Raw genomic sequence first — 11,108 nt, 5'->3', positions numbered from 1 at the left:
TCACAAGTACAAAATATTACAAAATATTTCAGAACAATTTCAGACAGAATGAATTGCTCGGTTAACGTGTTTCTTAATAACTCAAAAACAAATAATCATCGTTTTTTTTACCTCAGTAGAAACAACCAGGATAACTGGACAGTAGCTGAGCTGCTGTTTGTATTGATTCATCATCACCCTGATGATCAAAGCAACCTGTAGATTGTTTCTATCCATGCAGACGGTTTTGAGATCTGTGACTCGGTTTTCTAGTGAAAGAAAGTTTCCAAAGGAACAGGGAGGAACACCATGTCTGGAAATGAGAGGCAGGAATCTCAAAACCTGGACGGATAAAAATCTGCATCTGTATGGATAGAAACAGCTGGAGAGAAGTGATGGTTTTCTTTACCTAAACTGCAAAAGAGGATGTTTCTCTTTCTCAATACTTGTTGTTTTACACACATTTGACTGCATTTTAATAAGAAACTTCCTCATTTACTGTTTACTTCCTGTTTTAATTTGCCATCATGTACGTTTCCACAGCAACAACGTACTAATAGTGATCTTCAACATTTCCTGCAGATGTTTCATTTTAACAGCCTTCAGTAGCTCAAGGCAAGTTTAGGATTCAGATACTTATTGATTATTGACTATTTTAACAGTTACTGAAAAAAAACCAGCAAAGTAGAATTAAATTACTAAGTAAGAACAGTATGTGTTGAAAAAAATCAGGTATGACATCATCTTTATTTATCACTCCACCCAGCTCTTATGAGACTTTGCTTTATTAGAGAACTGATGTGAAAACTGGGAAAATGTAATTCTGCTTATATACAACATGTGTGTATTTTAACCTTTCTTCCTCAACAGTTCCAGACAAACTTGCGTCCATTTATCCATCAATGACTCAAAATCACACAACAGCGTTCCAGGCCGTATCCACATCCCGACAACATTCCCGTCTGCTGCTACAAACAGAATCTTGGTGTTTCCTGGGAAAAAGAAAGTCACTGCTGCACAGGAAGTGATGCACTTCATGCCACCAGCTGGTTTGAAGTCACATTTCTCTACTTGTTGAGATTCTCCAGCAGGATTTCGGCTCCTTTGTTGTTGCTGATGCTGCTGAGCTCTGACGTGATGGACTTCAGCGCCTCCTTCACCTCTGACGCCACGCTTTTGTCACAGCTGTTCAGGAGGCTGCGCACACACACAAACACACACACAAACACACACTTAAAAACCACATATACACATCTTTTCTAGCTTCTACCTTTAAGTAACAGTGCTGCATCACTGACCTGCAGAGCACCATGGCTCCTCTGTTGACTTTGACCCAGCTCTTCATCTTATCCGTCCCCACCGTGTCCACCAGTATCCTGCCGAAGCGCTCTGACGGGGCGAGCCAGGCACACGGGAACAGAGAGAGAGAGAGTCATTAATCTTTTTACTTTTCCTCAGCATCACCAGGGAGACTGTGTTCCTGTCCTTTTTGTCTGCTGGCAGCAAATCTTTAAATCTCGACTGAGATTAATGCAGTTTGGTGGAAAGTTGAGTCATGAACTAACAATGGAATGAGCAGTTTTGGGTGCTGTTAGCGCCCCCATGTGGCCATTAATTAAACATTTCACATTTTCATTAAGATCCTGTGCAGGCATAAAAGCACAATGTGTTCAATACAGTCTAAATCTGCTCTAAGGTAACTCAGAATGTAATTTGATGCTACAGAAATAAAACTTAACACACACAGAATCACTAAACACCACTTCCTCTGTTCTGAAGGTATCGGAATGCTCTTCTGAACATCTGGAAACACATTCTGCATACACATCTGCTGTATGATAGCATCTTAATTTGTTTACCAAACAGTGATTATATTTCCTCATCCAGGCGCCAGATATGACAAACTTTATATACATGCAACTAGATTAGTTTATTTCCATCATTAAACTCAAATACACGTGTATAAATAAAGTCAATCATGATCTGTCCTTGTTTTCTTCATCTCTTATAAATAGTGACAAACCAAAAAGAAATAAATTAATCAAGAAATTCTACATTAGTTTTACATTAATCTTTTGAATAGATCCCAATGTACATAACACACACACAACCTTTATAATAGGCTATATATAAAATGTAACAGTGAAATACACACAAGGTTCTTATACATAATGATACAGCTTTTTACACATTGGGCTTGAGCGTGTTATTTACAGCTAACACATTTTGTTTAGATAAAAAACTTTTTAATGGTGCAGCAGATGGAATATGTTGAATCCAGATGTTTGAAACATCTTCAGAGCAGTGCTGAGGTGTTGTTACATGACTCAGAGGTTTTTATTTTGCAGGATGATGAACAGATGTTTACTTCTGTGATTCAAATGTATAAACATGAGACACTAACTTTGGGCTCATTAACATGATGCAAAAAAGGTGAGAAACGAGCAGCTGTGTAGCCCATTCCCTTTCAGTTCAGAATGTTTACATTTTATTCAGATTCATCTAAATTACAAGTGTTTTTACTAAGAGTGTCCTACACTGTGTGAAATTAATAAAGGTGATTAGGTCATTGTAGAGGATTAATGGGAAAGGTTCCAGTGTTTGTAACTGATTACAAGTGTTGGTCACGTGAAACTAAAAAATACTGTGCAATGACAGTGAAGTGTGCTTGTTAGTTAGTCGGTGGTTATTACAGTAACTGGGGATTTCCACTGGGTCCGTCAGCGGCGCGGAACGGCTGTGCTACGGTTTAGCTCCGTCCTCTGCCCGGCGTCAACTCACACCGGGAGCGTTACAGCAGCGGACCGGAGCATGCTCTGGTAGAGAAAGCTGCCTTTTAAAATGAAGTTGCACTGTTAATACAGTAATTACGGCAGCCCAATCAAATCCGAACGAGTGCCTTTAGTCTACCGTAATTACTGTAGTAGCAGCACAACTAAACGGCCCGGTTTTGTTAACTTGCTCAATTTTGGTTGATTTGGTAATTTTCTTTGATTTTTGTGCTTATCCCATCTGTCAGTCGCTACGTAGCTAGAGGGAGTCTTTATCTGTCTGTTTTATTCATGTTTGTTGCTGAAATACGATCGGGAGGCTGCACGGGTTGTTTTATTATGCCGATTCAGTGTCGGACTTCCTGTCTGGTGCAATCTGCTCTGTTGAGCTTGTCGCGAGTTAGAAACGGCTCCGTCAAAAATAGAAATGCTACCTATTGATAGCGCTGCGGCGCGGGAGCCGCTGCTGGGACGTTGCTGACACGCTGCTGAAACGTTCCCAGTGGAGATACTCTCATTGATTATAGTGTTACCTATCAGCTCCGGTGACCGCGGTGCAGCTGTAACGCGCCGCTGCCGGACTCAGTGGAAATTGGGCTTAACTCCCAGACAACATGAACTGAGTCCAACAGCTGAATATAAAGATGGAAATCAACCCTGAAATAATGGGAATGATTTGACAGATTTGAAAATGTGAAATAAATGAGTTGAATATGTCAAAGCATCAACCTCAGTGTTTATACTGATCACTACACATCAGCTGACACTCTAGAGCCCAATTACACACTCTGAGTCCTGTAGAGTGAGTGTGTGTGTGTGTTTACCTTCTTTGCCAGCCTCTGCCAGTGTGAGGTCCTGCTCTATCAGCCATTTCAGCACCAGATGTCCTGCTGGATGTTCGGCCATGTGAAGCTACAGAGAGAAGAACAGAAACTCATAAACTCACAAAACAAAGCAGGTTAGACTGTTTCACTGCAAACTGAACACCTGGCATTAAATCAGACAGAAAATCCACATACGTCTCCTTGATACCCTCCTGGCACTAACTCCTGATTGGCCAGCAGAGCCACGGACGTCATGGCGGGCCTCAGGTCTCCGCTAGCTGAACTCAGGATGTCGCTGACCGTGACGCAGGTGGCTTTGTCCATCACCATGGCCGACGTGTTTTCACAGAGGTACGTGAGCAGCGGGGGGGACACCACTTCCAGCAGCTCCTTCCTCCGAACCGCCGCGTCCTTTTTACTGAAGGGAGGAGAACGGAGCTCGTCATTTATCTGAGCGTGTTTGTTTCAGTTCTAAATGAAAGCTTACTTCCTGCTGCCAGCTGGTTACCTGTGTGTGTTTCCGTCTCCTTTCTCCAGCACCTTGATGATCTCAGGCAGCAGGTGGGCGGGGTCTCTGGGGCTCAGCAGGTACAACAGCACCTTCTTACCGTATTTATTACCGATGACCTCATCCAGAGACAACAAGATCTCCTGAACAGGTGGGAAACAGGTGATGTCATCATATATTACTTGTGTTTGTTTAAATAGTGACTACAGGTTTCCTCTAAATCTCATCATGTGTCATAAATGATGGGATCACACTTACTGACAGCACGGCCTGTTTGACCAGCTTGGTGTCGTCCACACAGTCGAATATGGCTAAAAGAACCAGGTGACCAAACTCTCCCTGGAGACAAATAACAGTCAAGTGTGATGAGATGTTTGTGATATTTTCTATAGTCTGATTATCTAATAATACATTGTCAGTTTGTTTCTATTCATGAATAAATGAAGCAGCAGTGAGAACTCACCGTGGCAAACTTCACCATGTACGTCTTCATAGTTTTAATGATGATTTTTCTGTCCTGAAACATGAAAACACAAACATTTAGCTCAAAACAAAGACTTAAATGTTACTTAAGATCTTATTTCCTGCTATTGAAAAGCTAAATATCTAAATAGAGATGTGTATGAGGTGTGAAAAGTGCCAATCTGAGGATTAAGGGGACATCGAAAAAGAAGAATCTGGCATTTCATCCCAGCCTGAATGTGTGGAACATTGAAGAGGACTCATGAGAGACTGATGGCAGCTAATGCAGCAATATATATTAAAAAGTGTCAAGATGTGATATTTATTTTTATATATATACTGTTGTTTCCTACAATATAGCTTGTGCACACTATCACATGAGGCATACATACAGTTAGGCTTTCTCTTTCATTGTTTCATGTAATATTTAATGTAATGTGTGAATGTGTCCTGCAGTATGTTGTTTATTATCAATAACTAACCCCACACACACACACACACACACACACACACACACACACACACACATACACACACGGTTATATATTAGGCCATATGCATGTGTCTTATATATATGAAACATTAAGCACACCCTCTTACTTTGTCACTTGTTACTAAAAAGTGGACTTTATTTGGCTCTACAGTGATGGATCTTTTTCATATTGTTAATATTTGTATTGATGCGTTTTTGACTACAGGTTGTTGTTTCTTGTCTTTGATTGATTCAGGTTATCTGTATTTGAGCCTGGTTTAAAATACATTTTTTTTTTTTTTTTTTTTTTTTTAAATCTTAATGTTTGTGTTTGTGTTTGTGTGTGTGTGTGTGTGTGTGTGTGTGTGTGTGTGTGTGTGTGTACCTTGGCTGTCCCGTGCCACAGACAGTTCATGGCTACTCGTGCTCCGTCGTGTGTGTGAGCCATGTAGACGACAGACTCTCTGATGGACTCGATCATCTCCTGTTCACATCACACAACAAACAGCTGAGTCACTATTACAGTCAGCACCAAATAAACACATTTATCTTTACTGAGCTGTAATATCACCAGTTTAACTTAATGTCTGAGTTTGATACTAATAGTTCTACCTCAGAAACATACTACTGTACAAATATTAGTGATTATAAAACATGAGAGATCTGACAGCTGCTCACCGTTCTCTGTTTCTCGGGGGCGAACTGGAAGAAGTCCAGGAAGACTTTATGGACCAGAGAGTGTTTGATCACCTGCTCTCTGAAACACAACAATGCATCTTTTAAATCTTTGAATACTTTTTGATAAGATGCTGACATCCAGATTTATTTTATAAAACATTCTGGAAAACAAACACATATAACTTGTCAGGTAAAAGATTTTTATAGGTTTATTAACATTCTATTAATCAGAACAGCTCACTGACTCTTTAACTGTTTGATTTTCTTACTTCTGTGCCATGGGAGTGAGACTCTGCTTCATCTCATCGATGATGCTGTTCAGCTTGTCAGGGTTCGCCTCTGCAACCTTCTCAATGGTGTTACACACTGTAGACTGCACAGAGAAATGTTAACATCAGCAGATAGTTCACACACGTATACACAGTGACTTTAAGTGTGTGTGTGTGTGTGTACCTTGCAGATAGTGAAGGTGTTCCCGTACAGCTCCTCAGTGAGCATGAGTCTCTGTGCCAGCACAGCTTTGTCGTTGTAGGCGTACTCTATGATGGACGAGGCGGCTGCGTGGCGGAGCATCGGACGCACGTGACCTTTAAATGTCTGCATCACTCCCCCCACCAGCTCCTTGTTCCTGACACAAGAAAACACACACAGAATGAATACAAGACAACAACATTCAGTTTTCATTCAGATACTGTTGTCTTTCTATTTTGTTTCCTGGTTTATGAACGACACATATTAATAAAAGCCAACCTATCAGACTTGTGTGTGTTGACTCACCCGTACATCAGCAGCTTTTTCACCACGTGTTTGCCGTACTGTGACTTACACAAACCAATGACATCATCTGTAGGACATGAAGAAAAGATCCAAAAACATGTTAGTTAACTGATGAATTATTTAATCATATACTCCAGGTTCAATTGATTGATTGACACTGGTAGTAAATGTATTCTATAATAACACTTATTTAGCACCTACACGTTTTAGAGAAAGTGTAAATCATGAAAATACATATCAAATTATTACTATCTGACATGCATACTTTTTCAGTGTCACATCTGACTACATGGAAATGACACCAATATATCATTAAATGTTTATTACTCATAATAATAATACTCATTATCTATGATAGCTGTCCAAGTTAAAAGAAAGTTTTTTATGTTTTCTGTGTTAATCACATTACAGTTAACACAAATTAATAAAGATGGCAAAGCAGGACAACTTCCAGAGATCCTCCATCTGACACCTTCATGTCTCGGAAACAGCTGATCAGACTTTCATAAAAACAAGGGAGACAATTAATCTCATCTCAGTTTTTCATTAAAAGATGGCACTGACTGATAAAATCCTCTTACTTTTTCTTTAAAGTTCATTAATGGAGCATAAGAAAAACTTGTCTGCTCACCTTTGAGCTCGTCAAACACTTCCTGTCTCTGCTCGTGGCTGCCGAACTGGATGAAACACTGCAGCACTCGCACAGAGTCGTGAGCGAACGCCATCTGGAGGAAGAGGAGGACAAGAGTGAGGCTTTTCATGTCTCACATTTCCAGATCTCAACTACTCACTTGATGAGCACAATTTTAGTATTACTGATAGAAATAGACAATAAAGCAGAATGATCCTTTAAAATATGTAGTACACAATGTAAATCCATTAAAAACAACTTATTTCTAATGGCAGATTGATCAATGTTTAAGTGTAAATGTTCATCCAGTGTATGAGAGCTAGCAGCACGATTAAAACTGAAACAGAACCCATAGAAAAATCGATGAGAGTCGATGTCCCACCCACACTGTTTGATTGGCAGGTGATAAGATGCTGACTACACATGATTCTGCAAAGAGACGCTCACCTGTTTGATTTTCCCGCGAATCAGATCGTGAAGCTCCTTCATCAGTTTCTGCTTCATGTCGTTGTCACACTTCTTCCTGTTGACACACACACACACACACACACACACACACACACACACACAAAATCACCATCTGTCAGGGAGTTTCTGTTTACTTTACAAGGTAATGAAGGCACATGGACAGCCAGGGTTAGTGTGTGTGTGTGTGTGTGTGTGTGTGTGTACCTCCTGAGGTCTCCCCACACTTTTTTGGACTGACAGATGATCTGGAACATGTCCTTCCTCTCCGCCTCCTGCCGGCTATTCTTCAGGTCTTTCTTCCTCTGCTGCCTGTTCTTCTTCTGCTCCTCCTCCGTCAGCACCCTCTTCTTCGGCTTAAACTCGCCTTTCTTCATCCTCTTAGACTGCGGACCTGATCACACACACACAAAATGTATTTAACAATTGTGGAGAAAAGATCCTGGCAGCAGTGAAACACAACTTTACATTTTGTTACTGTTTCTTTAAGAAGGGTGCAGAAACAAGCAGCCAATCACAGCCCAGAGATCCTCTATTTTTTACCTTTAGATTTATTTAAATTCTCTTTTTTTAATTCATATTTCTGTGAATTCATGAGGAACATGATCAGCAGCAAGTAATAAAACACTAAAAAATATGCAAAGCAACAATCAGGTGTTTCCTCACCATCTCCTCCTTCTTCATCTCTGCCTTTACCAGGCGGCAGCTTCCTCTTCTTCGGTCCTTTCCCATCTTTGGAAAACCCAGATTTGAATTCTTTCTTGCCGCCATCTCCACTCTTTCCTGGTTTGCCCTTCCTTTCTGCATTGTTGTATGGTTTGAAGGGTTTTTTACCGCCTGGTTTGCCGCCTGGTTTGCCACCTGGTTTGCCACCAAGTTTGGTCCCTATGGAATCTGGACAGAGTGAGACATCCTGATGACAAAGCTGGTTGAAAGTGATGGTAAAAACATAACTGGTTTATGTTCAAACATGGCTTACCTTTGCCTTTCTGTGTCAGCTTCTTTCCACCTTTGGGGGAGAAGGGTTTTTTGGGTTTTGCCTCCATTCTATCATACAGAGAGAGACACACACAACAGCAGAAAGAGACGAGTAATCAGAAATCTGGGTTGTATAACATTTTATACACCAAACTCAGCCCAAATAATAACCAGACCTACATTTTTGACTGGATTTAAAGCACCAGTTTATAATTTTTAAGTCTGTCTGTCAGACATCATTCCTCCTGTTCATACTGACCATTAGAAGACCTTTTCATAATGCAACCTACAGTCCTCCTTTCTAGAAATGTTTCAACATTACAGTGCTTTTAGTGCCAAGTTTCCATTCTAACACAGCTCAACATGTAAACACTAAGAGGGAATTTGATGCTAAAAAGACTGTAAATGTGTCAGATATCCACTTGATATGACTAACTCAGACTGATGAAGCTCAATAGAAGCTGATTATCTACTTATAAATGACTGTGTGGAGACACTGTGGATTTTGTCCTCCATCACTTTACATTGAAAGCACATTTGAAGGAGATCTTTTAATAGTCTGTATGAACAGGAGGAATGATGGTTGTTTTAAGACACATTTGAAAACCTGTGAAGTTGTCCTCTAACAAGATTATCTGGTCTAATAAGACATTTAAGGATCAGGTTGAAAGAGAATCAAATGTTAGAGGAAAACATGTGGGGAAACGAATCAATTTCAGTCTATACATCAGTATGAAGGGATTTTTTTTAAAGAGCTGTTAGCAACAGGTAAATGTATAATAACATCAAATGTAAGCACATTAGGTTCAGCCTACGAATCAACACTAGGCTGGACTTTGAAAGGTACATCTGTTGATTAAATCCAGTCAGTTTACACAGTAGTTGTATTGTCTAACATCCCATCTGACCAGACTTCTACATTTCAGACAGTTGTTCCACCTTAAGTTCTAATAGTATAAACAGGAGGAATGATTACTTTTACTATTCATATATGGGCATAAGACACTTCAAAAATTGCGAAACTGTCCTTTAACGAGATTATCTGGTCTATAGACATTTGAGGCATATTAGGTTTAGCATAGGAATAACACATTAGGTTGGGATTCGGAAATAAGATAAATATGTATGTTAAACGTAAATAATTCACGAAAGACTCACACACAGGGAAAAAAACAAATTAGAGACTTTAAACGGCTGATATTTAAACACTAAGCCTTAAATATTGTTGATTATATATAGTCTACACAGTATTTCTACTGTCTCACGTCCTATTTTACGAAACATTTCAGTGAAAACGTACTAAACCTTTCAGACAGTTGTTTCACCTTAACAGAACTTCACTGTTAGAGTCAACTAGCAGCATGAAAACAGCTAACTTTAGCTAACTACATGAAGCTTAATGAACACTCTGAACACAAATGTATCATGACTAGTTATCTCACGTTTCATACGTTTATTAGCATTTTTTTTAAACTTACGAGTTCGTTAATTTTACATTTAAAGCAGCGCATTTACTCAACATGTGTTCATTCTTATACTGGCGTGTTACTTGTCTGAATAGTTTTAGTACTTTTCCACCGAGCTAATATGCTAATAATACCGTAAACTTAGCATGTCAGTACTTATTAACGAGCTACAGATGAACAGCCCGCGCTTCTGTGTTTTATTAGCACTGTGCATTCCTCTAATAACAGCGTTTATAACATATTTACTGTCGTTACTTACATTTCATATGCTCTCACACGCTGCCCCTGCTGTCCATGCGTTCTCTAACCAAAACGTTTTACTGCACCCAACGTCCAATCACATTCAAGTGTCGCTGCCGTAAAATGTAGTTTGTTGCGACAGCGGTTTAATGCAGAAAAGTGACCGAAAATTTGATTTTAATGTTTATATTTCATCACATTTACGATATTAAATCTTCTCAGCAGTCCCACAGTGTATTAACAACAACACAGCTCCATATCTGTGAGTGTCATTATTACCACACACGACCGTAATGCAGCCATGTTTGTTTACAAGTCGCACTTAAAGGGTCAGGCAAGGTTGCTATGGTAATAGGGATTTTTTTCCCCGCCTCAACTTTATTGACAAGTGGTTAGGGTTAGGGTTAGGGACTTTTTTTCAAAATACGTGTAAATTCAGTAGTTTAGAAGCTAAATAAATTCAAGTTATTTTTTATACCGACTGAACGGTCATAATTATTATAATATTATAATTATTTAATTTACTTTACACCTACTGTTTTATTTATCTCAAATTAAAGCAAATTAAAGAGCAGGACAACTGTAATCAACGCAACAGGTTTGGGGTTGAGAACTACATTAACCAGCAGGCTTTGCAGCGGCGTGACTTTCCTGGTTGCCTGGTAACATCCCAAACTTAAACGGCTAACTTACATGTAGAAGGCTATGGTAGGAGGTAATAAATAGATATCAGTTCATGTAAAAGCTTGACACAGAACAACTGAAAACTATAGTTAGCAGCGTTATATTTTGCTATTAACAAAGTCAATTTGCTCAAGTTGGATATATGTCTTCTAATAATACATTGTTTAATTTAC

The 11,108-nt window shown here is 39.4% G+C and overlaps 1 protein-coding gene across 2 annotated transcripts in view; it reads right to left on the bottom strand.

Moving 5' to 3' along the window:
• Positions 1-11,108, bottom strand: part of pum3 (pumilio RNA-binding family member 3) — a 260,316-nt gene that overhangs the window by 56 nt on the left and 249,152 nt on the right. The window contains exons 2-19 of one of the 2 annotated variants that reach the window (XM_053339684.1): positions 10,271-10,296; positions 8,547-8,614; positions 8,234-8,461; positions 7,775-7,961; positions 7,550-7,625; positions 7,103-7,196; positions 6,472-6,538; positions 6,148-6,322; positions 5,964-6,067; positions 5,695-5,773; positions 5,402-5,500; positions 4,546-4,599; positions 4,341-4,421; positions 4,083-4,225; positions 3,770-3,992; positions 3,575-3,662; positions 1,278-1,368; positions 1-1,176 (exon numbers count right to left, since the gene is read on the bottom strand). The exon at positions 1-1,176 is cut by the window's left edge and continues 56 nt beyond it. In XM_053339684.1, coding sequence (XP_053195659.1) covers positions 1,047-1,176; positions 1,278-1,368; positions 3,575-3,662; positions 3,770-3,992; positions 4,083-4,225; positions 4,341-4,421; positions 4,546-4,599; positions 5,402-5,500; positions 5,695-5,773; positions 5,964-6,067; positions 6,148-6,322; positions 6,472-6,538; positions 7,103-7,196; positions 7,550-7,625; positions 7,775-7,961; positions 8,234-8,461; positions 8,547-8,613 — 1,986 coding nt within the window. In that variant the 5' untranslated portion in view covers position 8,614; positions 10,271-10,296 and the 3' untranslated portion in view covers positions 1-1,046. Of the gene's footprint in view, positions 1,177-1,277; positions 1,369-3,574; positions 3,663-3,769; positions 3,993-4,082; positions 4,226-4,340; positions 4,422-4,545; positions 4,600-5,401; positions 5,501-5,694; positions 5,774-5,963; positions 6,068-6,147; positions 6,323-6,471; positions 6,539-7,102; positions 7,197-7,549; positions 7,626-7,774; positions 7,962-8,233; positions 8,462-8,546; positions 8,615-10,270; positions 10,307-11,108 lie in introns of those variants that run through there. The other variant, XM_053339683.1, reaches the window with a different exon arrangement.

The sequence above is a fragment of the Scomber japonicus genome, chromosome 19 (assembly GCF_027409825.1).
Source record: "Scomber japonicus isolate fScoJap1 chromosome 19, fScoJap1.pri, whole genome shotgun sequence".
NCBI lineage: Eukaryota > Metazoa > Chordata > Actinopteri > Scombriformes > Scombridae > Scomber > Scomber japonicus.
This window is presented reverse-complemented; position numbering and strand designations above follow the sequence as displayed.